This window comes from Cydia splendana, chromosome 1, assembly GCF_910591565.1.
Source record: "Cydia splendana chromosome 1, ilCydSple1.2, whole genome shotgun sequence".
Taxonomy (NCBI): Eukaryota; Metazoa; Arthropoda; class Insecta; order Lepidoptera; family Tortricidae; genus Cydia; species Cydia splendana.
In genome coordinates, this window is record NC_085960.1 from 5,058,140 (window position 1) to 5,082,881 (window position 24,742).

General features: G+C 37.2%; 1 protein-coding gene across 1 annotated transcript in view; it reads left to right on the top strand.

The window, feature by feature from the left end:
* The first annotated feature begins 5,236 nt into the window (after window positions 1–5,236).
* The window catches only part of LOC134789987 (katanin p60 ATPase-containing subunit A-like 1), a 58,036-nt gene continuing 38,530 nt past the window's right edge, over window positions 5,237–24,742 (top strand). Inside the window, exon 1 of the mRNA XM_063760729.1 lies at window positions 5,237–5,738. Coding sequence (XP_063616799.1) covers window positions 5,547–5,738 — 192 coding nt within the window. The 5' untranslated portion in view covers window positions 5,237–5,546. The remainder of the gene's footprint in view (window positions 5,739–24,742) is intronic.

The following is a 24,742-nucleotide window of genomic DNA, read 5'->3' on the forward strand; positions in this document are numbered from 1 at the left end:
CTTTGGCACAAGATAATACTCAGGGTCTGATGATGGAGCCGGAAGGTGGTCACCGGTACCAATCAACCATGCAACTAAACCACTTCGTGTTTAGGCTCGTTTGATTCGTCTCAACAAGATCTTTGACACAAGATAGTACTCAGGGTCTGATGATGGAGCCGGCAGGTGGTCACCGGTACCAATCAACCATGCCACTAAACCACTTCGTGTTTAGGCTCGTTTTATTCGTTTCTATAAGATCTTTGACACAAGATAGTACTCAGGGTCTGATGTTGGAGCCGGAAGGTGGTCACCGGTACCAATCAACCATGCAACTAAACCACTTCGTGTTTAGGCTCGTTTGATTCGTCTCAACAAGACCTTGGACACAAGATAGTACTCAGGATCTGATGATGGAGCTGGAAGGTGGCCACGGGTACCAGTCTACCATGTAACTGAACCACTTCGTGTTTGGGCTCGTTTGATTTGTCGCAACAAGATCTTTGACACAAGGTAGTACTGAGGGTCTGATGATGGATCCGGAAGGTGGTGACCGGTACCAATCAACCATGCAACTAAACCACTTCGTGTTTGGCTTCGTTCGATTTGTCGCAACAAGATGTTTGACACAAGGTAGTACTGAGGGTCTGATGATGGATCCGGAAGGTGGTCACCGGTACCAATCAACCATGCAACTAAACCACTTCGTGTTTGGCTTCATTCGATTCGTCGCAACAAGATCTTTGACACAAGTTAGTACTCAGAGTCTGATGATGGAGCTGGACTGTGGCCACGGGTACCAGTCTACCATGTAACTGAACTACTTCGTGTTTGGGCTCGTTTGATTCGTCGCAATAAGATGTTTGACACAAGATACTACTCAGGGTCTGATGATGGAGCTGATGATGATAGACAGGTACCCGTCGCCACCTTCGCGCTCCATCATCAGACCCTGAGTACTACCTTGTGTCAAAGATCTTGTTGAGATGAATAAAACGTGCCTAAACACGAAGTGGTTTAGTTGCATGGTTGATTGGTACCGGTGACCACCTTCCGGCTCCAACATCAGACCCTGAGTACTATCTTGTGTCAAAGATCTTGTTGAAACGAATAAAACGAGCCTAAACACGAAGTGGTTTAGTTGCATGGTTGATTGGTACCGGTGACCACCTTCCAGCTCCATCATCAGACTCTGAGTATCACCTAGTGTCAAAGATCTTGTTGAGACGAATCAAACGAGCCCAAACACGAAGTTGTTTAGTTACATGATAGACTGGTACCCGTGGCCACCTTCCAGCTCCATCATCAGACCCTGTGTATCTTCAGTGTCAAAGATCTTGTTGAGACGAATCAAACGAGCCTAATCATGTTACTACATGGTTGATTGGTATCCGTGACCACCTTAATCATCATCAGATCCTCAGTACCAGTTCGTTTTTAAACCCTCGTTGATACAAACTTTACAACCTATAGGTACCAAATGCAATGACGAAACATGTAAATAAGCGAGTAGGTACCTATAATTTCTTTCGAGTAATATACCTTCATAAGTACGAGTATGGGGCTATTCATAAATTACGTCGTTTCAAATGGGAGGAGTGGGGGGGGGGGGGGGGTCTGGACATCGGATGATGGTAACATGACGTAGGAGGAAACAGATTCATCCGAAGCTTGATTTTTGGATGATTTGAGGGGTGGGGAAGGTCAAAAATCGTCAAAAATAGATGACGTAATTTATGAACAGCCCCTATGTACATTTGCACTGCATTTAGTATTTTCGTACTTACCAAATAACAGTTTTAGAACTTTAAAAGTTAAGTACAGTTAGTGTTGTAATGGTTGATTTCAATATGCTTCGCGAAGGATCAAGAATGTTTAATCCATCATTGTAGTGCGAGTGTGGTAGAAGGGATCGGCATACTGAGCTCGCACGGCCTGCCGCAGCGCGTAAAATACCTAAACTCGCTCAACGCCGAAATGTAATAGCGCTCTTAATAACAGCGCCATCTAGTGCAAAATGTCTGCAGCACTATGTATAATTGAGGTTAACGCCATCTAGCGTTATTTCGTCGCATTACTTGAAACCCCCAAGCACATCACTGTTAGTACTCGAGTTATATTGGCATTTAAATCAATAAAGAAAAACTCAATGACATTGTAACAGTTTTACAATCAGGTCACGTGTCCGTCTTACGTCTTACGAATCTTACGCTGTCGCGAGTTTAACATTTTTTCCCCATCACAAAAAGTGCACAGCGCCGCTAAAGAAGTTTTCATTTAAAAAAATAATGCGAAAACGGCTTCCAACATTTAAACCCTTTCGTGCGCGGCGCGTCATCGTGCGTGAACCGTGACGGAATGCACGAAGGTTGATATTGGACTGTAACCGCGCGCGTTTGTGACCTCTATGGACGTCAAATGGTTAAAAGTGAATAGTTATTATTATTGAATCATTATAAAACAAGTTACGAGTTCTTCGTCAATGGTTATGGAAATTATTGGGTAAGAGTATTCTCAATACTTATCTTTTTGTAATACAGACCAGTCGACTTCATTATTAATTTAAATGTCGTCTCATTTATTCAACAAGTTGATGGAATCGTTTTAAGTAGGTACATTTCTTAGGGGTCATCCATTAATTGCGTCACACGTTTAGGGGGCGGGAGGGGGTCAAGAAAATGTGACAATTTGTGACATGGGGGTGGGGGGAGACACAAACTTTGTGACGTCACTTTAACTTCATCAGTAACCGAATTTTTTTTTTAAATTATTTTATTCGCTGTACATTTAAATAACAAGTTTTTAAAACGATAATCGTTTTTATTCTTTTAATTTTCTTTCCTAAGCAGTTTTGGGTTATAAAATTACTAATATTTATATCGTCAAAACTATTTTGATAAAATATTAATAATACTTAGGTACTTACTTAATTCGATTTGGCGATTTCGTAGAAAAAATGTGACGTCACACTAGGGGGGAGGAGTTTGCCAAATGTGACCAAATGTGACAAGGGGGGGGAGGGGTCAAAAAACCTAGAAATTCGTGTGACGTAATTAATGGATGACCCCTTAGTGTAATTTTTTCCTGAGTACTTTTATAGTCAATAAATATGTGTTGACTAGGTCCGCCACTATATGTTACGTAAATGTTCATGCCAAGTTTCATGAAATTTAAACATGTCGTTTTAAAATGAGAGTGTTTCTTCGATTGTATGTAAGCGGCTTTTTGGCGGCTGGTTCGTATGAGTCAGAAGTTATTTTCGTAACACCACCTTTTATCTCAACGAAATGCCATTTTATTTGACAACGACTATTATTTTTACCTAGTCCCAGGTTCTCGTCTTTTCTTACTTATAAATTTAAGTTGTACATAGTTAATTTGGTGCTGCTAATTGTATGAATCACCACAACTTCATGGCATGTGTATTAAAAAAAATGTAATTTATGTAGGTAGGTTATTTGATTTTCTTTTATTAATATAACTCTTGCGAATTCGCATTTTGAAAAAGTGTTGTTATAAAAACAACCTTATAATGTACTAATAAGAGCTGTAATCCTGTAATGGAAACTCCTGGATGGTGTTATTCAATATGTACACACCGTGGCGGATTTGCAACCTTGGCCGCCCTACAGGCCCCTTATTAAGTTTCACTTTCTGTATAGACTGCCGCCCATAATATCTAGCCGCCCTAGGCCCGGGCCTACTCCAGCCAGGGCAAATCCGCCACTGTGTACAAAACCTTATTTAATTTCATATTATTATTTTCAGGCAGGTTAATGTTAGGTTTTCGGTTAGGTCGTTTTTGTATATCTTGTTGTGTTTAGTCTATCAGATTTATTTAATTTAGTAAAAAGATTCAAATATACTAGTATTGTACCATTTTAATCTTGAAAAGTGTATTATTTCATACTTATAACAAAACCATGTATAGTGCACTCAAGGTGCACTCGCTTTTATTTATAATTATAGATTCATTGTAACACAAATAACATGTTTAATCGTCGTGGTAATATGAATACTCATTATGTTTAAATTACCCTCCCTATTCAAATAGGAAATATTGAATTTACTAAAGTAAAGCTATCTGCTATAGATGTCAAACATTTTTTTATCTTATTCAGTTGTAATAGGTGTAAGGTAATCCTTATATTGTGTGCTATATTTGGTGGAAATTATTATACAATTGAACCAGTGAATTATTCATATGAATAGGCTAGTCGCCTTAAAACATAGTAACGGAAATTGTTTTTGTGCTATTCTTTCAACTATCCAAAGAATAACTGTTGAAAAAAATGCTGCAAACAACTTGTTAATATAAGAGTCTTGCTGCAAAATCTCTAAGTACCTACGAAATTTTACCTAATATAATCGCTTTTTTACAGAAATGTGTACTGGACGATAGGAATGTATATAGACGTATAATGTATAACTGGAGATGTATTTATGTTTCATACTATGTATAATAACTTAGGAATATCAATATAATGTTTATTGTTAAAAATTTGTTTCAATTTGCCTGGACCCTTACTTTTTTATTATCCTTAACTTTCAGAATATAAAACCTGGTAAATTGTAGTAAAACTCATTTACATAATTATAAGATTCAATTCGAATTGAATCGGGCTCATTTAGACGGCGCGCGAACTCGTATACGATTTTAGTTACATTGCGGACCATTGAGGTTACATCAATTCAGCCGACCGATGAAATGTAATGAAACTCGCATGCGAGTTCTCGCACCGTCTAAATGAGCCCTCCCAGGGATTGTTAATAGAGTTAGACCAAGAAAAGTCTGCAACGATTTTGATAGCATACACAGTGCAAGCGTTAATTTATTATATACGTTTTTTTTGTTCAGCCCTCTCCACACTCGAGTTCGCGGCTTCGCGCCGCGATTCACGCACGAGTATGGAGCGGGTCAACTGCCAGTAAAAAGCGTCTTATTCACTGTCCGTCTTTAGCTATATTGGATCATTTAGTCTTTCCATAAATCCATAGACAATTGACCAACAATCGATTATGTTATATTGTATCGATAGTAATAAGAATTCTTACACTATGCTAAATGAGAACAGAGGGCCTACCGCGAACCACGTTCAACGTGTTGCCTCTTTGTCGCACTTGTAAATTCGTACGTAAGTGTGACAGGGAGGCAACTCATCAAACGTGATTCGCGGTAGGCCCTCAGACTCTTTACGGAGCACCAACGTCATCGAACAAATTTTAGTATCCTATGATTGGTTGTTGTTAACTATATGTTTAATGTTGGCAACATTGGTATCAAAGTATACGTTCGATTGTGTGCGTGAGTAGCTGTCGACGAACCAAATTGATAAGTTTGTTTTGTAAAAAAAATAATACCAATTTATAAATTCAACGGACCTCAAACCATGTGACAAGTGATAAACAGTTCAATAGTTTAAATTAAACACAAATCTACACCACGTTTTGAATAAGTTTCGGTGGTAAAATGAAGTGTATTGTTGGGAGTCTCGGTGGATGTCACACGCGATCTCACTTTGAGGAGGTCTCAGGAATTGAGTAAAATTTCGAGGAGGAATCGTTACATGTACGCAGCGGGAATGACAATAATGGCAGTTTCTGTTGGCGAAATTTGCGAGAACACCAAGCTGGCTCGGGAGATGGCCCTCACGGGTAACTACGAGTCAGCGCTGGTGTACTACGAAGGGACAGTTCAGATGATACATAGACTGCTGGTGACCATCGCAGACCCCACACGCAAGTCCAAGTGGCAGTTGGTGAGTTTGAGCTCCGTTCTACATTTAGATAATCTTTTTTCGACGTAGCCGTTTGTGGTATTGTGGTTTGCCTTGAAGTAGGTGACATTACCTTATACGATAAGTAGTGCTAATTAAACTCGAGGAAGGCGGAAGGCCGACAAGCGGTTATGTTTGTTTGTGTGGTCATTTTTATGGCAACCAAGTATAACAGGTGGCATGCTACGGATCCTTATAGAGGTGCATTTAGTAAAAACAGTTGGTCAGGCATGATTTAGTACTTTTTATCTTATACTGTACCAATGTTTTAAATAAATTTTATTTCATGTTAGTGTTAAATCACAGATTTTTAACATACTATTACAATTTAATGGTTAAAATGGTGAATACAGTAAACAGAGAGATAAAATAGGAAAGCTGATATCAGCAAAATTATGAAATAATGGGACAAGTTTACAGAAAGAAACTGTTCGTCTTGGGGCTAGGTTGATCTGTGTAATTGTCTCCCAAATATATTTTGTTAATAAGTACATTAGTATACATGTAAATAAAGTAATCAGTTACTTAATTAAGTATATTGGATTTTTGATGTATTATCCTCATTGACCATTGACAAAATTATTCATATTCCTATTTACCGTACAATTGAGTATAATATTATCTGAAGTTACTACTTCCTCCCAAGTATTCTATACTTTTGAAATTTGGGATCAATATGAACAGCTATAACTTTAAGTTATAGATCTGATGTTAACTAAAAAATGCATATATATAATTGTTTAGATATTTCGTCTGAACAAATTACGTTTTAAATAGTGAGTCACTATCACAAAGAAAGTAAACTATTCTATACAAATACCATATAAAACTGCAATATATTATAAGGAGGTTGATTGGAAATTGAACACCCTTATTAATTTCATAACACTCAATTATTTTATGTTTTATTATCTTTCTTTGAAAATTTTATAAATGGTGGAGATGTGTCTAGCTCGAGGCAATGTTGCTGAAGCACGTTACACAGACCAAAGCTGCTTTTCGTGTCAATTTTGTCCTGAGGTGGCTTGTTCTGTGTGGACCTGCAGACCCGTTTCATATTCCCAAATTCATATTTGGGCATTTATTAACATGAACAATACTCAGTGGCGGATTTGCAGTCTTTGCCGCCCTAGGCCCCAGGCCCTATAACCGCCCCTTTCGCAGCAACCATCATATTGACTACATTTTAAGTTATTTCTTGTTATCATCAGCGAATTTTTTATCACAATTTGCCGACCCTGATTTTTTGCCACCCTAGGCCCGGGCCTAATGGTAATGGGCCTTAGGGCAAATCCGCCACTGACAATACTATTATTTAGGTAAAAAAAGTTTTAAAAGTAAATCACACATAATTAATGTACCTAAGATGACTAATATGCATTTATGATGTATGCAGTTGAATATTCCTCATGTCTGAACACTCGAGTAAATGTCAATAGCCATTATTTACAAACTGTGTCTTGTTGCATGTTTGATAAACTTCAAAACATGGCTGTGTCACTTGTATGCTGAAAGTAATCTGATTACAACACTGTTTGTCTTACCTGAAATAGGTATGGTTCACTCTAAAAAACTAAAGAAACAACATTTCCGTCTTCACCGCTTAGATGGTAGGATTGCCAACCATCTAAACTGTGCGTTTCTCCGGTAACTTCCTGCCTCACACAATTAAACTGTTTTCAGTAGTTCCAAACCAATACCACATTCAAACCCTTGAGAAAAGAATTTAGTCCTATCTTAAAGGTTGACAACGCACTTATAACCCCGTTGGTGCAGGTGTTTATGGTGATGGTAATTGCTTACCATCAAGTGATTTGTCTGCTTGTTTGCCTCCTATATCATAAAAAAAACTAGATGTGTGAGTTAAGCTCTCTCTGGTCACAACCAAAACTCACTAATTACCACCACAAGTTCATAGCCATAGTCAACCCTACAAGTGCAATTAATAAGGTTGATTTTTGTTCAATTATTTTTTAGTAACTACATAGTGAGTTTTGGTTGTCACCTGATGCTATTAGAGCCATCAACATATTCGTTTGTGAGTTTTACTTACAAACACTACTCTTTTAACACTAGATATGTTAGAAAGCCAATTTCTGGTCTGATAGTATTCATTTTAATAGTAGACAATATTCTCAAAATTGTCTTCCTAACATTCTCAGAAAAATAAAACCAGAAGTATTTATAAATAACACTGCTGGCATGCTCCATTATAACATTTTTAACTTAAAGAATAATGATAAACAATTACATACCTTTTTTCTGTGTTGTATTGTGCATTGTAGGATTTATTCAAACAATTATTTTCTTCTTCTTTCTATGCTATTGACTTCCAGCAGTTGGCAACCATCTTTTCAAATCATAATTTATTAACACACGGCAATCTTTAGATGGAGAGTATTTGTCAGGTGGCAACCAAAAGTCACTAATTATAAATTTTATAGTTACTTAACGCCTTTAGATTCAGCACTGTAATTTATCAAAAACCTCTCAGAAGGTGTTTTGATTTTTGAATATATTTTTTACATGGGTAATATTTCTGTAAGAGGAGAGGTACCTCTTTGTCGACATGATATGGTTTGGGAATTAATTTTAAATAAATAGTATATGTATTTTTTCCTAATTTTATTGAAAGTTTATATGGTATAAGAATACCATAAATCACATGTTTAACTGACAATTTGTGAAATTTATTGTAGAGACTTATGGTCCAGACATGGTGAATTAAAAATTTTGCTGTTAAATAGTACAAAAGTAAATAAAATAGTCTATACAACTACTGTATTCAACAGTGATGTATGAAATAAAAACTGGACAAGTGCGAGTCGGACTCGCCCACCGAGGGTTCCGTACTTTTTAGTATTTGTTGTTATAGCGGCAACCGAAATACATCATCTGTCAAAATTTCAACTGTCTAGCTTATCAGTTATCACGGTCAATGAGATACAGCCTGGTAACAGACAGACGGACAGTGGAGTCTTAGTAATAGGGTTCCGTTTTTACCCTTTGGGTACCAAACCCTAAAAAGCAGCCATCTAGAACTCATATGTGACGTTCCACGGGAAAAGGTACCTTATGAGGGTTTCTAGTTTCGGAGATATGAAATGTTTTGTAAAGAGGTGAAAAAATGCTCAATTTTTTTTTATTGTGTGATCTGAAACCTTAATGCGTAACGTTTGTTTACCTGTTTTTATTTTTGTTATAAGTTAGTTATAAGCCTAGTAATGTCGTCTCAGAGTTTAGTAGAAAAGGTACCTTATGGAAAAAAGATTGAAAATTCCCAAAAAAACTAGTCAATACGGGAAAAGAAGTTTGGTAGAGAACTGTATTAGCATTCTGCAAAACTAATTTGATAATTTCAGTTCTGGTTGGGGCGCCTCGCAAATATTATAACCGTACATCGACCGACATCACAAATCCAAGTAGCCTGCTATTATACCAAAGTTACTCTCGTCAAGTCTTTCTTAACTAGAATAATCTTCATTTGGTTTGGTCGCATGCAGTAAATCAGCCATTGGTTTGCTGAAAATTGCCAATACCCGACGCATTACCTTATGGATTATCTGAGGTCATTGAACCTCAATGCCGCTTATCTTCAATAGCAACCGAAATATATTATTGATAAGAAATAGACGATTTATACCATTACCAAAATATTATTAGTTTATCCTAACTGTTCCATCATCATCATCATCATGCCTCATCATGTAACTTAATCACAAGGTACCTTTTCATTACATACAAATTATTGGTCTTTTTTAAGATTATTATGACGAAGAACTAATTAAATTTGGGGCAGTTTAATGTAAATTAATATTTTCTATTCATAAAAGATAAACTGTAATATGATTGATATTTTGTAGTGATGTATTATTAGATTTATTTCCATAAGGTACCTTTTCGTAAATGTATGGAGCCAATACTGTTATTGTTATGTAAGTTTAAAGTGGCATAAGGGGTTAAATATAGTATTTAGTTGGGGTTTTAGGATTTATTTCATTTGAATGACAGAATTTCTTTCATATGTGCTCAGAAAAATTGATTGTGTGTCACATTAAAAGTAAAAATATTCAATTTTGTGATTTTATATGAAAAAGTCAGAAAATACCTTTTTACCTCTAAATCGGTATTGTTTTTTGCTTAAACTGTCTGTCAGTGTCGTTTTCTAATAGATAAAATTTAAATCTTGAGAGCTCATTGCAATCAATCGTGAAAATGAAATAAAACTTAATTTTCAAGAGATTGGTTAGTATCAAGTTAGTATACACATAAATCAGTCGATATCAAAAGTTTCTATTTGCATTACAGAACAAGTCGCAATATTTTTTTAATCTCAGATATATAAGGTATTATTATTTGTAGTCAACTATGTAACTTACTTCAGGAACATAGTTTTTTAGGCGGCTAAACTTAAAACTTCTCTATCGTAAAGTTGCTCATTTCACAACATTATTTTCAAAAAATCATATCTCTGTAACTACGCAACCTAGAAGGTTGATCTTTTGTGTTATCGATAGCTTATTTATTGTAGATTACTGGGGTATGCATAACTCCATACCCGCCATAAGGTACCTTTGACCGTGGGACGTCACATATTATTTAAGGCAGTTGTAACTTAATACTTTGCAATGGAAGTAATGAGCGGCAGTTGCCTGAGGTCAATGCTACTATTGAATCACTCATCTCTGTCTGCCCACACATGACATTCCCGGTAGGTACGTGGCGACATTGACTACAACTACAACCACGACTCATTTTAATCTTTAGGTTAAATTACAAGATATTTTAATTAAATACCGTCAACCGGGGTGAATAGGAATGGCTGGGGTGAATAGGAACAAAACTTTAAATGTGATTTACCTATTTCTTAAAAAATACGTACAAAAATTGTATAATTCCATTGAAAACAATAGTAGATTTTGTTGGATACAATTTTTGTGGGTAGTCATTAAGGAATTGTCAGGTACATGATTTAGATTTAGATTTATTTATTTCATAATATGAAATTACAATATAAATTATTTTACACTAATCTATACGAATTTATATTATGATCGTCAAGTAGGAAAATAAGAATTGATTATAATTATACAAATGTCAAGCAATAAGTACACAATTTAAAAACCATTATAACTATTATAAGCAATCAATTAATTAACTAAATTTTTTAACAATGTCAAATAATATAAAATGTAAAAACAATGTCAATACAGTAAGCATGGATATGTCATAATGATCGTCAAATAAAAATAAAAATGAAATATAGGTCAAAGAAAAATTAATTACATTCAGTTTATTGTGTTACATGTCATTTCCATATATTCATTTACAGAATATAATGGATTATCCAATAAAAAGAGTCTCAATTGGCGTTCAAATGTTTCGTCAGATGGTTCAGTTCGCAATTTTGCAGGTAGACGTTCATAGTATGTTGGTCCAATCACCCTCGGATTTTTGACTGAAAGTGCCATGCGACGCGGCACTGTGCGTAGTCTACCCGTGGATCGGAGCTGTTTGCCCGCAACCTCGACACGTTTGAACATGAAATGAAGTTTTGTCCCTATTCACCCCAGCCATCCCTATCTACCCCGGTTGACGGTACCCATTTTCCTTTGCAAACATGTTGAACAAGTATTAACTTTTTGAACGCCTCGCGTATGGGGGTCATCCATTTTCATCTCTTATTTTCATCAATCGGGTAAAAAAGTCATTTTTATTTAGGTAATGGTAAAACTAGATATTTATAAATAACAATTTAATCTGGCTCCATTCTTTCACTTTAATGAGTCACAGACTAACGGATCAAGATTGTGTGACTAAGATTTCAATACAAAGATTAGGTATGAGAACTTAGTCAAATGTACTCAGTCTCAATACCTACTTAAACACTGACTTAACAGCTCACACGCTCACAGTGTATTTATAATACCGGCTTATTATTAAAAATAAAGTTGTGCATAAGTCAGAAAGGGGTGGGAAAAATCATTCGAGAAGTCTTAGCAGTACTAAGTAGCCGATAAGCATAGGCTTAGAGACAGCATGCTTCGTGAGAAGGTTCTACATCTACATGGCCGGTGGTCGATAAGGGTGATTTCCTTTTACACGTTTATGCCAATCATATTTACACGTAGGTACGTATTATTATACATAGTTAACATATATAAAGAGATCAGGTGCCGCTTAAACCTCTAGACCACACCAAATGTGTACATTGCAAACGCCATTAGGTCTCCTAAATTCGGCTCCACGTGATGGCAATCCAAAAATAACCAAATCCATTAAATCCGACCCTCGCTACAGAAACGGAGACCTGGACATGGCTCTCGGGTCTGTGTTTAGGAACCCCTGCTATATATGCTTTTTTTTTGGCTAATAGCCAACATTTTATATGTGTATAGACAACATTTTATTTATCGTACTGCGACATATATATTTAAGCAATTCGTCGATGCTTAATAAAATTAGTCAGAGCCCTTGACTCATAGGCTCGTTTCCGTGCTAGTCAACTGATAAGTGGTGCAAACTGGTTACAGAGGGGCTACCGCGAAAACCGAAATTCGCAAATTGCGGGGATCTTACTCTTTTACTCCAATGAAGGCGTAATTAGAGTGACAGAGAAAAATGCCCGCAATTGACGATTTTCGGTATTGGCGGTAGCCCTACTGTATAGTCTGCAATGCAGAGCGTTGACTCGCTCAAACTTCGAAGTTCGAAGCGACATGCGAATCGGACGCAGTAGGCCAGGCCCCTTACGTTACGGCCGAAACCGAAACAGAGGGCCTACCGCGAACCACGTTCGAAGTGTTGCCTCCCTGTCACACTTACGTACAAATTTACAAGTGCGATGGAGAGGCAACACGTCGAACTCACTACCGAAAATACAGTTTCGTTGCGGCCGAAAGGTTCGGCTGTTTTATGGCCGAAACCGAATGGTTTATTAATCAATTGTCAGATACCTGTGTGGACGATGGTATTAGCGTAGGAGTCTACTTTTCTCCTATCGAAATTAAAGTGTGAAGACAATAGAATATATGAACAATCTTGGTTTCACACCCCACTTAATGTAAACAAAGCCAGTCAACATATTGTCTAATCTTAATCTCGAAAAAGCTATCTATCTTTTTCAGATCTTAAAAATAAATGAGTTCCATACCTACAATTTTTACTTTACTGCGTTGCCTGTAGACCCTGTAGTACTGACGTATAATAATTTATCTATCGTGATTTACACGTGTCATGTTTAATGTAATCATAATAATTTTCATAAATAGGCTAAGTACTAAAGTATAAATTAAGTATTTTAAAATTCAGTTACGTACCTTCTACAGTTGATTCAATCATTAATACGGTGGATAGAAAATCGAAGTTTCCAAAGTTCATTCAAGGTTAATCATACGATAGCCATACCTAAAATTGTGCTCCGTAATCTGATGCCAATGTCAGATATTAATTTACAAAATGTAACATATAACATACTTCATCTCTTCACATGTATGCGTCATTGTGTTGACAAGACGTACGTAAATTTTTAATTGATATGGAAAATTTGAACTTTTTTGGACGTATTTCGACTCCACTTCGTTTATGTTTAAAAAATAATAATTTCGTAGCAAACCAATCCCATCTAACCATGCTGATCGTTCCGGCCCTTATCATAAGAGTCATATCGTAGTACTTATCATATCGTAGGAGTCTAATGGTTTTACCAATTATATTTCCCCTGAAAAGCACTACCGCGTATCCTCTCCATATGACTGCGACCAAGCCCAAGCTGCATCCAAGGTCTTAAGAAAAAGCAGCAACGGGGTAGGTAACAAGACTATTACACAGTTAACTGACAATTCTTAAACGTTATTGCAAAGACATGAGACACACCGATGGTCAGGTAAAATTGTTAAGAGGATAGTGGACGACCGCTACTCCATACAAACGTAGTCACCATTTTCCTATCTGGATATTGACAATATGGAAAATATTTTTACACAATTTGATGTGGGCATAGCTGTGGTTAATATACAGGGTTGGGCAGATTAAATGTCCTAGTTTTGTACTGCCATTTTACTGAAATATAGCGCAACTTTTTTTAACTATTTTATTTTTTATTAATCGAGAATTTATGCGTCTTTATGATTTCTAGACATCAGCTTGATATCTATTGTTTTTATATTGTTATCAACCAGTGTTGGGCATTCAAGAATAAAATCATTATTTGAATAAGAATTCGTAGGAATAAAATCATCTCGATTTTATTCCCGTCAAAAATATTCAAATAATTTTGGTCGGGAATAATTCGTATGAGAAAAAATTGAATGAGAATAACTTATTCTTAATCAAATAAATATAATCATGATTTTTAATCGAAATAATATTCCACGAATAAAAATGTAGTCCGGGTACCGTATAGTAGTAGTTAGTCTCTTGTCTAATTTATACCTATTTTATGGAATAAAATCTTACAAATTGACTGTCGCATTACGCATAGTTTCAGTAACCGTATTATTTTTAATTTACTAACCAAATCATTAGGTTCAATTTAGCTGGTCTAAGCGCTTTGTCTCTATCACTCTTACATATTAGTGCGATAGAGAGACGGAGGTAGCGTTCCGTTGACGTAGCGCAAACGATTGGCATATTGGCTACGAACCCAAGGTGCCTAGCCAAGATGACAATTTTTGTTTTTATTTTAATAACCAAATCATTAGGTAAATTTAGTTGTTCTGGAGGCCTAGCCAATATGCCAATCGCTTGCGCTCCAACAACGAAGCGCTTTCTGTCTCTATCACTCTTACATATTAGTGCGATAGAGAGACAAAGATAGCGTTTCGTTGTCGTAGCGCAAACGTTTGGCATGTTGGCTACGCTCCCAATGTGCCTAGCCAAGATGCAATTTTTTATTTTATTTTAATAACCGAATCATTAGGTAAATTTAGCTGTTCTGGGGGCCTAGCCAACATGCCAATCGCTAGCGCTCCAACAACGAAGCGCTTTCTGTCTCTATCACTCTTACATATTAGTGCGATAGAGAGACAAAGATAGCGTTTCGTTGTCGTAGCGCAAACGTTTGGCGTGTTGGCTACGCTCCCAATGTGCCTAGCCAAGATGCCAATTTTTGTTTTTATTTTTATAACCAAATCATTAGGTAAATTAAGCTGTTCTGGGGGCCTAGCCAACATGCCAATCGCTTGGGCTCCAACAACGAAGCGCTTTCTTTCTCTATCACTCTTACATATTAGTGCGATAGAGAGACAAAGATAGCGTTTCGTTGTCGTAGCGCGAACGTTTAGCATGTTGGCTACGCTCCCAATGTGCCTAGCCAAGATGCCAATTTTTGTTTTTATTTTAATAACCGAATCATTAGGTAAATTTAGCTGTTCTGGGGGCCTAGCCAACATGCCAATCGCTTGCGCTCCAACAACGAAGCGCTTTCTGTCTCTATCACTCTTTCATATTAGTGCGATAAAGAGACAGAAATAGCGTTTCGTTGTCGTAGCGCAAACGTTTGGCGTGTTGGCTACGCTCCCAATGTGCCTAGCCAAGATGCCAATTTTTGTTTTTATTTTTATAACCAAATCATTAGGTAAATTAAGCTGTTCTGGGGGCCTAGCCAACATGCCAATCGCTTGGGCTCCAACAACGAAGCGCTTTCTTTCTCTATCACTCTTACATATTAGTGCGATAGAGAGACAAAGATAGCGTTTCGTTGTCGTAGCGCGAACGTTTGGCATGTTGGCTACGCTCCCAATGTGCCTAGCCAAGATGCCAATTTTTGTTTTTATTTTAATAACCGAATCATTAGGTAAATTTAGCTGTTCTGGGGGCCTAGCCAACATGCCAATCGCTTGCGCTCCAACAACGAAGCGCTTTCTGTCTCTATCACTCTTTCATATTAGTGCGATAAAGAGACAGAAATAGCGTTTCGTTGTCGTAGCGCAAACGTTTGGCGTGTTGGCTACGCTGCCAATGTGCCTAGCCAAGACGCCAATTTTTGTTTTTATTTTTATAACCAAATCATTAGGTAAATTTAGCTGTTCTGGGGGCCTAGCCAACATGCCAATCGCTTGGGCTCCAACAACGAAGCGCTTTCTTTCTCTATCACTCTTACATATTAGTGCGATTGAGAGACAAAGATAGCGTTTCATTGTCGTAGCGCGAACGTTTGGCATGTTGGCTACGCTCCCAATGTGCCTAGCCAAGATGCCAATTTTTGTTTTTATTTTAATAACCAAATCATTAGGTAAATTTGAGGGGGGGTCGAAAATCGTCAAAAATCGATGATGTAATTTATGGACAGCCCCTAATATGTAAGAGTGATAGAGACAGAAAGTGCTTCGTTGTTGAAGCGCAAGCGATTGGCATATTGGCTAGGCCCCCTGAACAGCTAAATTGTACCCAAAGATTTGGTTATCAAATTAAAAACAAAAATTGACATCTTGGCTAGGCACCTTGGGTGCGTAGCCAATATGCCAATCGTTTGCGCTACGAGAACGAAACGGTATCTCTGTCTCTCTATCGCACTAATATGTAAGAGTGATAGAGACAGAAAGTGCTGCGTTGTCGGAGCACAAGCGATTGGCATCTTGGCTAGGCCCCCAGAACAGCTAAATTTACCTAATGATTCGGTTATTAAAATAAAAACAAAAATTGTCATCTAGGCTAGGCACCTTGGGTGCGTAGCCAATATGCCAATCGTTTGCGCTACGACAACGAAACGCTATCTCTGTCTCTCTATCGCACTAATATGTAAGAGTGATAGAGACAGAAAGTGCTGCGTTGTCGGAGCACAAGCGATTGGCATCTTGGCTAGGCCCCCTGAACAGCTAAATTTACCTAATGATTCGGTTATTAAAATAAAAACAAAAATTGTCATCTAGGCTAGGCACCTTGGGTGCGTAGCCAATATGCCAATCGTTTGCGCTACGACAACGAAACGCTATCTCTGTCTCTCTATCGCACTAATATGTAAGAGTGATAGAGACAGAAAGCGCTAAAAACAGCTAAATTGTCCTAATGATTTGGTTATTAAATTAAAAACAAAAATTGGCATCTTGGCTAGGCACATTGGGAGCGTAGCCAACATGCCAAACGTTCGCGCTACGACAACGAAACGCTATCTTTGTCTCTCTATCGCACTAATATGTAAGAGTGATAGAGAAAGAAAGCGCTAAAAACAGCTAAATTGTTCTAATGATTTGGTTATTAAATTAAAAACAAAAATTGGCATCTTGGCTAGGCACATTGGGAGCGTAGCCAACATGCCAAACGTTCGCGCTACGACAACGAAACGCTATCTTTGTCTCTCTATCGCACTAATATGTAAGAGTGATAGAGACAGAAAGCGCTTCGTTGTTGGAGCGCATGCGATTGGCATGTTGGCTAGGCTCCCAGAACAGCTAAATTTACCTAATGATTCGGTTATTAAAATAAAAACAAAAATTGGCATCTTGGCTAGGCACATTGGGAGCGTAGCCAACATGCCAAACGTTTGCGCTACGACAACGAAACGCTATCTGTCTCTCTATCGCACTAATATGTAAGAGTGATAGAGAGAGACTATGCGCAACTCTACGTAGGGTCAACGTTTGGTATGTTGGCTAAGCACCCTGATCGGATGATAGAACTAGATAGTGTATAGCGGAACTCTTCAATGTGCACTATACCTAAACTATAGTAACAAATATCAAATCAATCCGACTTTTAAATAGAAGGGTGAAAATCAACTTACAAAATATAACCGATTGTACTACAAAAATTAACTTAATTCTAAATAACATTTTAATTGAATAAAACCTTAGTTAGAATAGGCCCACTTCTAGAATAATTATTCTGTTTTTTATTCCGCATTTAAAATAAGAGTCACATGATTTATTCACCTTAATTTTATTCTAAAATAACTAGTGCAAGAATAATTCTAATTCAAATCGATTTGAATAAGAATAAAATTTCTGTTTTTATTCTTATTCTTATTCAAGTTAATTTTTGCCCAACTCTGTTATCAACATGGACGCGGAACGCCAGCTCGTTGTAAATTTATACAAGCGAAAATTCCAAACGTGCAAGATATTATTTTTTCCGACGAAAAGATGTTTCAATTGCAAGATAGCCACAATTAAGGGATATTCCAGAAGACAAATTAGCCGTACAGCGGTTTCAAAGCGTTCGTCGGCTGTCATGGTATGGGGTGCCATATCACCTAGGGGCAAACTAAAAAAAATAAATAAAAATTATCTTAAATAAGTAAAAATTATCTACGACTATTATATTCAGAACGTGTTGCAGGGTCATATGCTAGAAAATATCCGAAAGTTCTTTGGGGATGACTATTATGGCTTTCAACAAGACAGTGCCCCGTCTCACAAAGCTAAACGTACACAAGATTGGTGTCGAACAAATTTGACAGATTTTATACCGTGGCAAGAATGGCTTGCATCTTCACCAGACTTGAATCCGTTGGACTTTTCTATATGGGGATACATGCTCAGCAGGATTGGCAGCACACAGGGAATGAATTTAAATTCATTCAATCATCGGTTGGTCAAGATATGTGACGTTATACCAGATGAGGTAGTGCGTGCCGCGTGCAACTCATTCTATGGTAAAACGCGTAAAGTTATACAGGTTAAAGGAGAGCGATTTGAGCTAATGAATTAATTTTGTAAATATAGAGTATGCTTAAAATAAAAACAAGTTTAATATTCAAATTTGAAGCTTTGTTTTAATTTTATGGTTATTTAAGACTAGGACACTTAATCTGCCCAACCCTGTACATGCATCCAATTGTGTAAAAAAATTGTCTATCCTCCTAAGACCCAGAGTCATTTTTGCAGGTTGGAATTAGGAACCTTCTTTTATTCCACTATAGTACAAAATTCGATTTTAATTTGATCTTTTTAAAGGAACTCGGGACTTAGGAGGCTATAATGTTAATATCTAAAGAGGAAAATGGGGACTACGTAAGGTCACTGTGGGTAAGTCCGTCTACAAGGCAAGTCCGTCAAAACGTTATAACTTTTGAATTTGAAGGCGTATGCGACTTTGGAGTCCAGTCGATTAACCAGTTTTTCGCGCTAGTTCCGTCTCTGTAAAACAGATGGCGCTGTGACAACCAACTTCAGAGCAATCCGCCTCAATGAGTCATTTCGTGTTTTGAACTCGAAGTCATAGTGCGACAGCCGTTCGAAAAAAAATTGTTAAAAATAGTTTTTGAAAAGATTGTGCATTAGAAAGTTACTACATAGGTAGCATAAGAACCAGCTGTCTTTATTCTATTTTTAAAATATTAGAAATTAGCTTAGTTTTGTAATTATACGTTCCACAATTTATCATATTAAAATTTGACTAAGTTGGAAAGTCCGTCTTTTATGTTCAAGGCAAGTCCGTCATATGCCGGAATTTCGTTAAATCAGAGATTACCAACTGTTTTTGCGATTTTAATATTATAACGATTTAATAAGGTATCAAAAAATCCTCCAGACTGTGCGCATGATGTTACTTTATTAAATTTTGATCTCAGTATATTAAAAGAAACGATAAAACTTCATTTTAAAATTACTATTGATCTTTTATTTCGGAAATCAAAAAAATTATTATGTTTAATTATTTGCAAAAAAGGTTTACCACCCCATTTCGGTAGTATAAGCCGGACTTGCCTTTGTTTTAGAAAAATGGTGTTTATTTCGAATCTGAACCGTATATTAACAAGTTTAAAATACACTTTTCATTGTCTTGATCCGTTCTTTTTAGGAATTTGACTACGAACATATACGCACCCATATATTGGCTGATATCATAACTAGACGGACTTCCCTTAAACTGCACGGGAAGTCCGTCTACTCGCCGAATTTTAAAAAATGCCATTGTTTTTGCTTAATTTGTGCTTGAAATGATCTGTCACTAAGGCTACACTATTAATTATTAAATTCTTCATCGTATGCGATTACAAGCAGTGACATAGGTGAATAATTAACGGAACTAAATCACTCCAAAGTCAAAAAAAAATAAAGTATGCCGGACTTCGCCAGATTGACCTTACAGTCAGCAGCAGAAGTTGCTAAGCGGGCGAGGTGTTCAAAATTACCTTGACACGCTCTTATTCTCTTAACAACAAAGTCGCGTCAAGATCGCGATTTTGAACACCAGGCCCGCTTATCAACTTCTGCTGCTGACTGTACGTATGGAAAGGCGGTTTCACGCAGTCGTACACTCTTTACTGACCATTGGTACTTTAATAAACTAGCTATTTCAGGGAGTACTAGATCGTAAAACCCATATAAAGCGTTGGTTTAGCGTACGATGACCGGTCGCGGCACAAATTCTTATAAACACTCGCGTCGTCCTTGCGATTGGCTCATTAAAGTATTTAATAAAGCCGTTTTCGTTAACGTGAAACCCGACAACAGTTTCACACTCGATCGGGTGTAACGTCTAATCTACGGAGTTGTGAAACCTTTCCGGGATTCTCGCGATTTTATGAAGGTTTCCTATTAGGGGATTACAATAGTATTACAGCTAGCTGGCGTAAGGTATTAGTTGGACTGTTGTTTCTGTATGTTGCCGGTAGTACCTATAAAAGCGCTAGAGAAACGCTCATAAAACAAATTCTAGAAAATATGATTCAAAGCCATCCCATGGGGATGGCTTACCGAATAAAGTTGGTTACGTAAAGCAACAGATCAGAAAAGCAGTCAACATTTCTAGAGAAACAGGCTTCGTCCTAGGATAATCCGTAGCTACAATCACTCTGTGAACAAGTTGATGTGGAGAAAGCAAACTTGATGTTTGTTGTGCTCTGAGATCTACGTTAAAATTAAGGTCTTGAAGGTTGAAATGGAGTAGGATATCGATAGTACTAACTCTATCGGGTGTTTTACTCAGCATCTACCACCTACCATATTACCTATTCAAATCATTTGTACTTTAGCTAATTAATTGCCGACGTATTTTTCTAAATTGTAATAGTTTTCCACATAGAGAAATCTTGGAAACTTCTTACAGTTTCCCGAAAGGAATGATTTTTCCAAAACTTACCTCAATTTGCGCGTCTGTAGTTTTAGCTATTATTATGATTATGTGAGATCGGTATTTCTGTGCGTTGTTCAGCGCTATCAAGTTACCATTTTGTTTTTCAAGCGTTACTATCATATTTTCCTAATCGCCAAATTCCTAGCTAATCCATACGGATTAACTTGTGTCTAGGAACGCGAATAGCAGAAATATCTACGTTTCATTACAGAACATATAGTCAGTATTACCTCTAGTCATTATAGGTGGCTAGCGGATTTACGAGAAACTTTTTCTGGGAAGATAACGGGATTTATGTAGCAGTCGGGTCGGTTCTTATAACTGGATGACATCTGTACTTGACGGACGAAGGGAGTAAGCGCAGACCTTTTTCTACCTATAACGGACCTTGTACAAAAACAGTCGCATAAAAAAGCTACTTATCTACGAGAAATGTACGATGTAGCTAACTACAATTCATATGTGATTTACTAAGGCTTTAATTGAAATGGAAGCATCACTCCAATAAAACCAGGTTTCGTTAAAATCGTTACCATGTTATGCTTGTATAAGCTAAGAAAATAGCGATTCTTAAATCCTATGTATATTCTACTTCCTCAATCCCTACCATGTAACTCAGATGGTTGGTGAGGTTGTTAATGGTTACCATTTACTAGAAAACCACCTCGAAAAGATTTCGGCAATTTTCGGGAAAAAATCTAGTTAAAGTACCTACCTATTTGAGTTTTACGTAAGAATTATATGGAACACAAAAAACCTTCAACTATACCGCAGTCGACAATTAAAACTTCTTACTAAACGCTTCTGTCGAGCGGTCTCACCTATATTGAACGCATTTTAGTATCGTACTCTGCTTACATATCTGGTTGAAAAGCCTAACCGCTATACTTAAACGATTTACAATAACCACAACGTATTTAAATAAGTGATCCACTTGTTTACTCGTCTTGCGAACGTAGCAGCTGTGACATTAAAGCCTTCGCGAAAGCAGACCGTAATAGTGACATAATTAAACGAGTGGGAGGTCACCGGTTTGTGCCGCAATCTCATTGAGGTGAGGACTCGTACGGTTACGAACTTCCCAAAGAGGAAACCGAAGACAAAAGAGGACCGTGTTAAATCATGCTTGTCCAAGATTTTTGTAACGCGATTTCTTAGAATGCTGCTAATTTTATTTTTCCCGTGCCTTTTTGAAAATACGCTACCACTAAACAAGTGTGAGCAACTCACTATCAGCTCATCTTTTGTCCAATACTTAGAGATAACTTGGTATTGGTACCTGGCATTGGTATTGGTACCTTATAAATCGATAGGTATTGAATAGACTCTTTGGGTAATTAACAGCGTATGACCTCCTCAAAGTCATCGTTACTCACCATCTGATCAGATGGGCAACGTGAGTGCAATTGTGGTCTATCTCATTCAGATGGTCGCTTAATATACAAAGATCTACTTTAACAGATAAACGAATTACCCAATCACATTTTCCACCTTATCTCCTCAACTAGATTTAATTAACGAGATAGCGTACGTCATAATGAAAAAGGTAATTTATCTCTTTGTTCATAAGTCATCATCAACATAAAGCCTAGATTGTATTGGCGGCTTGTCTCTTACCGTAATGACTTCCATAAACCGACTTGTAAACTTGCTATCTTTATGGCGATGTCTAACGATGGCTATTATAATAACCTGCTACATACAGTCGCCATCAGATATATCGGAGCGGCCGAGGTGCTCAAAAATATCTGAACACGCACTCTAACGCCTTGACAATAGAGGCGTGTTCAGATATTTGTGGGCACCTCGGCCGCTCCGATGTATCTGATGGCGAGTGTACAAGAAAGCTTATATAGTAGACTTTCACATGACTGGACTGGAAAAGTAAGATAAAGCAAGAATTTTCTTATGCTTAAATTCATAAAAATCATAAAAAATCATGTATAGATCTTAATAATTTCAAACACCAGTTAATTTTAATTCGAAAACATTAATCCACGACAGCGCCAATTGCATGTTGATAATTAGCTCTAACGATTGTACCTAGAAATATTTGACCTAAATACGTCTATTATGCCATATTTTAGTTTTTCAACAACCCCACGTAACTAGTCTGCACTAGTGTGCCATATTTCTCCACAAATTGTCAAGAAAAACATGCAACGGTTTTTATTAAAATGAATGCTATGTGGAATATTTTTCCAATAAAAAAAAGAAATATTACCTGAAATATATGTCATATTATTTAAGAAAGAAAAAGTGATTAAAACTTCCAGTACCCATGCAGATAACTTTAAAACTACATATAACGTTGACCGCAGAGAAATTACAGGGCTGCTCTCAAAACACCGGTTACTTTTCCGTTTCCGCTAAACCTTCGTCTTGATATTTACTGGAGTATAATTTTGTTTCCGCTTATAGTATTAGGGTACTGAACTTCTGATGCCGCGTCATTATTCATATATTCATATCTCATCTCAGTTAAATAAAAGGCAAGCGTAGTATTGTTAGATAAGGTTTTCAGTTCAATTTCTTACATAGAGAAGTATGAATCCGATTACTTACTAATGACATCTTACTTCTAACTACGTACTTAAATTAAATTGAAGAACAGCTGAATTTCCAGCAAGACCTGCCTACATTTCAGAAATACCATGACGTTTTAAATAATGATGCTACTTAGATTAAATTTCAAGCAAGTTAAGCTGGCTCTTGATTAATTCCTTCACATTTCCAGGAACAGAAACTAAACTAAGTTTTCACGAGCCGCTATCAAGCCATCGTGAAATCTCCATCATCCATGCCCGCCATAATGACGCGGCCCGCGACTAAACCCCAGAAACGTGTAATTAAATCGTTACACTTTTACTTGCCGGCGTTTTTAAACGTTACACGAGTTCTTCACCATTTGCATATTATCATAATCATGATCACGCGCAGCCGTTTTAATCATCCAGTTTCATCACTGGCTAATCATGTGGAACACGGAACAATTAGATGGTAGAAGGAATGTCTGTAAAAACGTGGCCAATTACGCGGCCATGGGTGTTCCATTTAAGAGCGCTATTACATTTCGGCGTTGAGCGAGTTTAGGTATTTTACGCGCTGCGGCAGGCCGTGCGAGCTCAGTATGCCGATCCCTTCTACCACACTCGCACTACAATGATGGATTAAACATTCTTGATCCTTCGCGAAGCATATTGAAATCAACCATAACAACACTAACTGTGCTTAACTTTTAAAGTCCTAAAACTGTTATTTGGTAAGTACGAAAATACTAAATGCAGTGCAAATGTAAGTGTGTGCAGTGTTCATAAATTAATTTTTCATCTATTTTTGACGATTTTTGACCCCCCCACCCCTCAAATCATCCAAAAATCATGCTTCGGATGACTCTGTTTCCTCCTACGTCATACTACCATCATCCGATGTCCAGACCCCCCCCCCCTCCCTCCATTTGAAACGACGTAATTTATGAATAGCCCCATACTCGTACTTATGAAGGTATAAGTATTACTCGAAATAAATTATAGGTACTCGCTTATTTACATGTTTCGTCATAGCATTTGGTACCTATAGGTTGTAAAGTTTGTATCAACGAGGGTTTAAAAACGAACTAGTATTGAGGATCTGATGATAATGATGATGATTAAGGTGGTCACGGATACCAATCAACCATGTAGTAACATGATTAGGCTCGTTTGATTCGTCTCAACAAGATCTTTGACACTGAAGATACACAGGGTCTGATGATGGAGCTGGAAGGTGGCCACGGGTACCAGTCTATCATGTAACTAAACCACTTCGTGTTTGGGCTCGTTTGATTCGTCTCAACAAGATCTTTGACACTGAAGATACACAGGGTCTGATGATGGAGCTGGAAGGTGGCCACGGGTACCAGTCTATCGTGTAACTAAACAACTTCGTGTTTGGGCTCGTTTGATTCGTCTCAACAAGATCTTTGACAC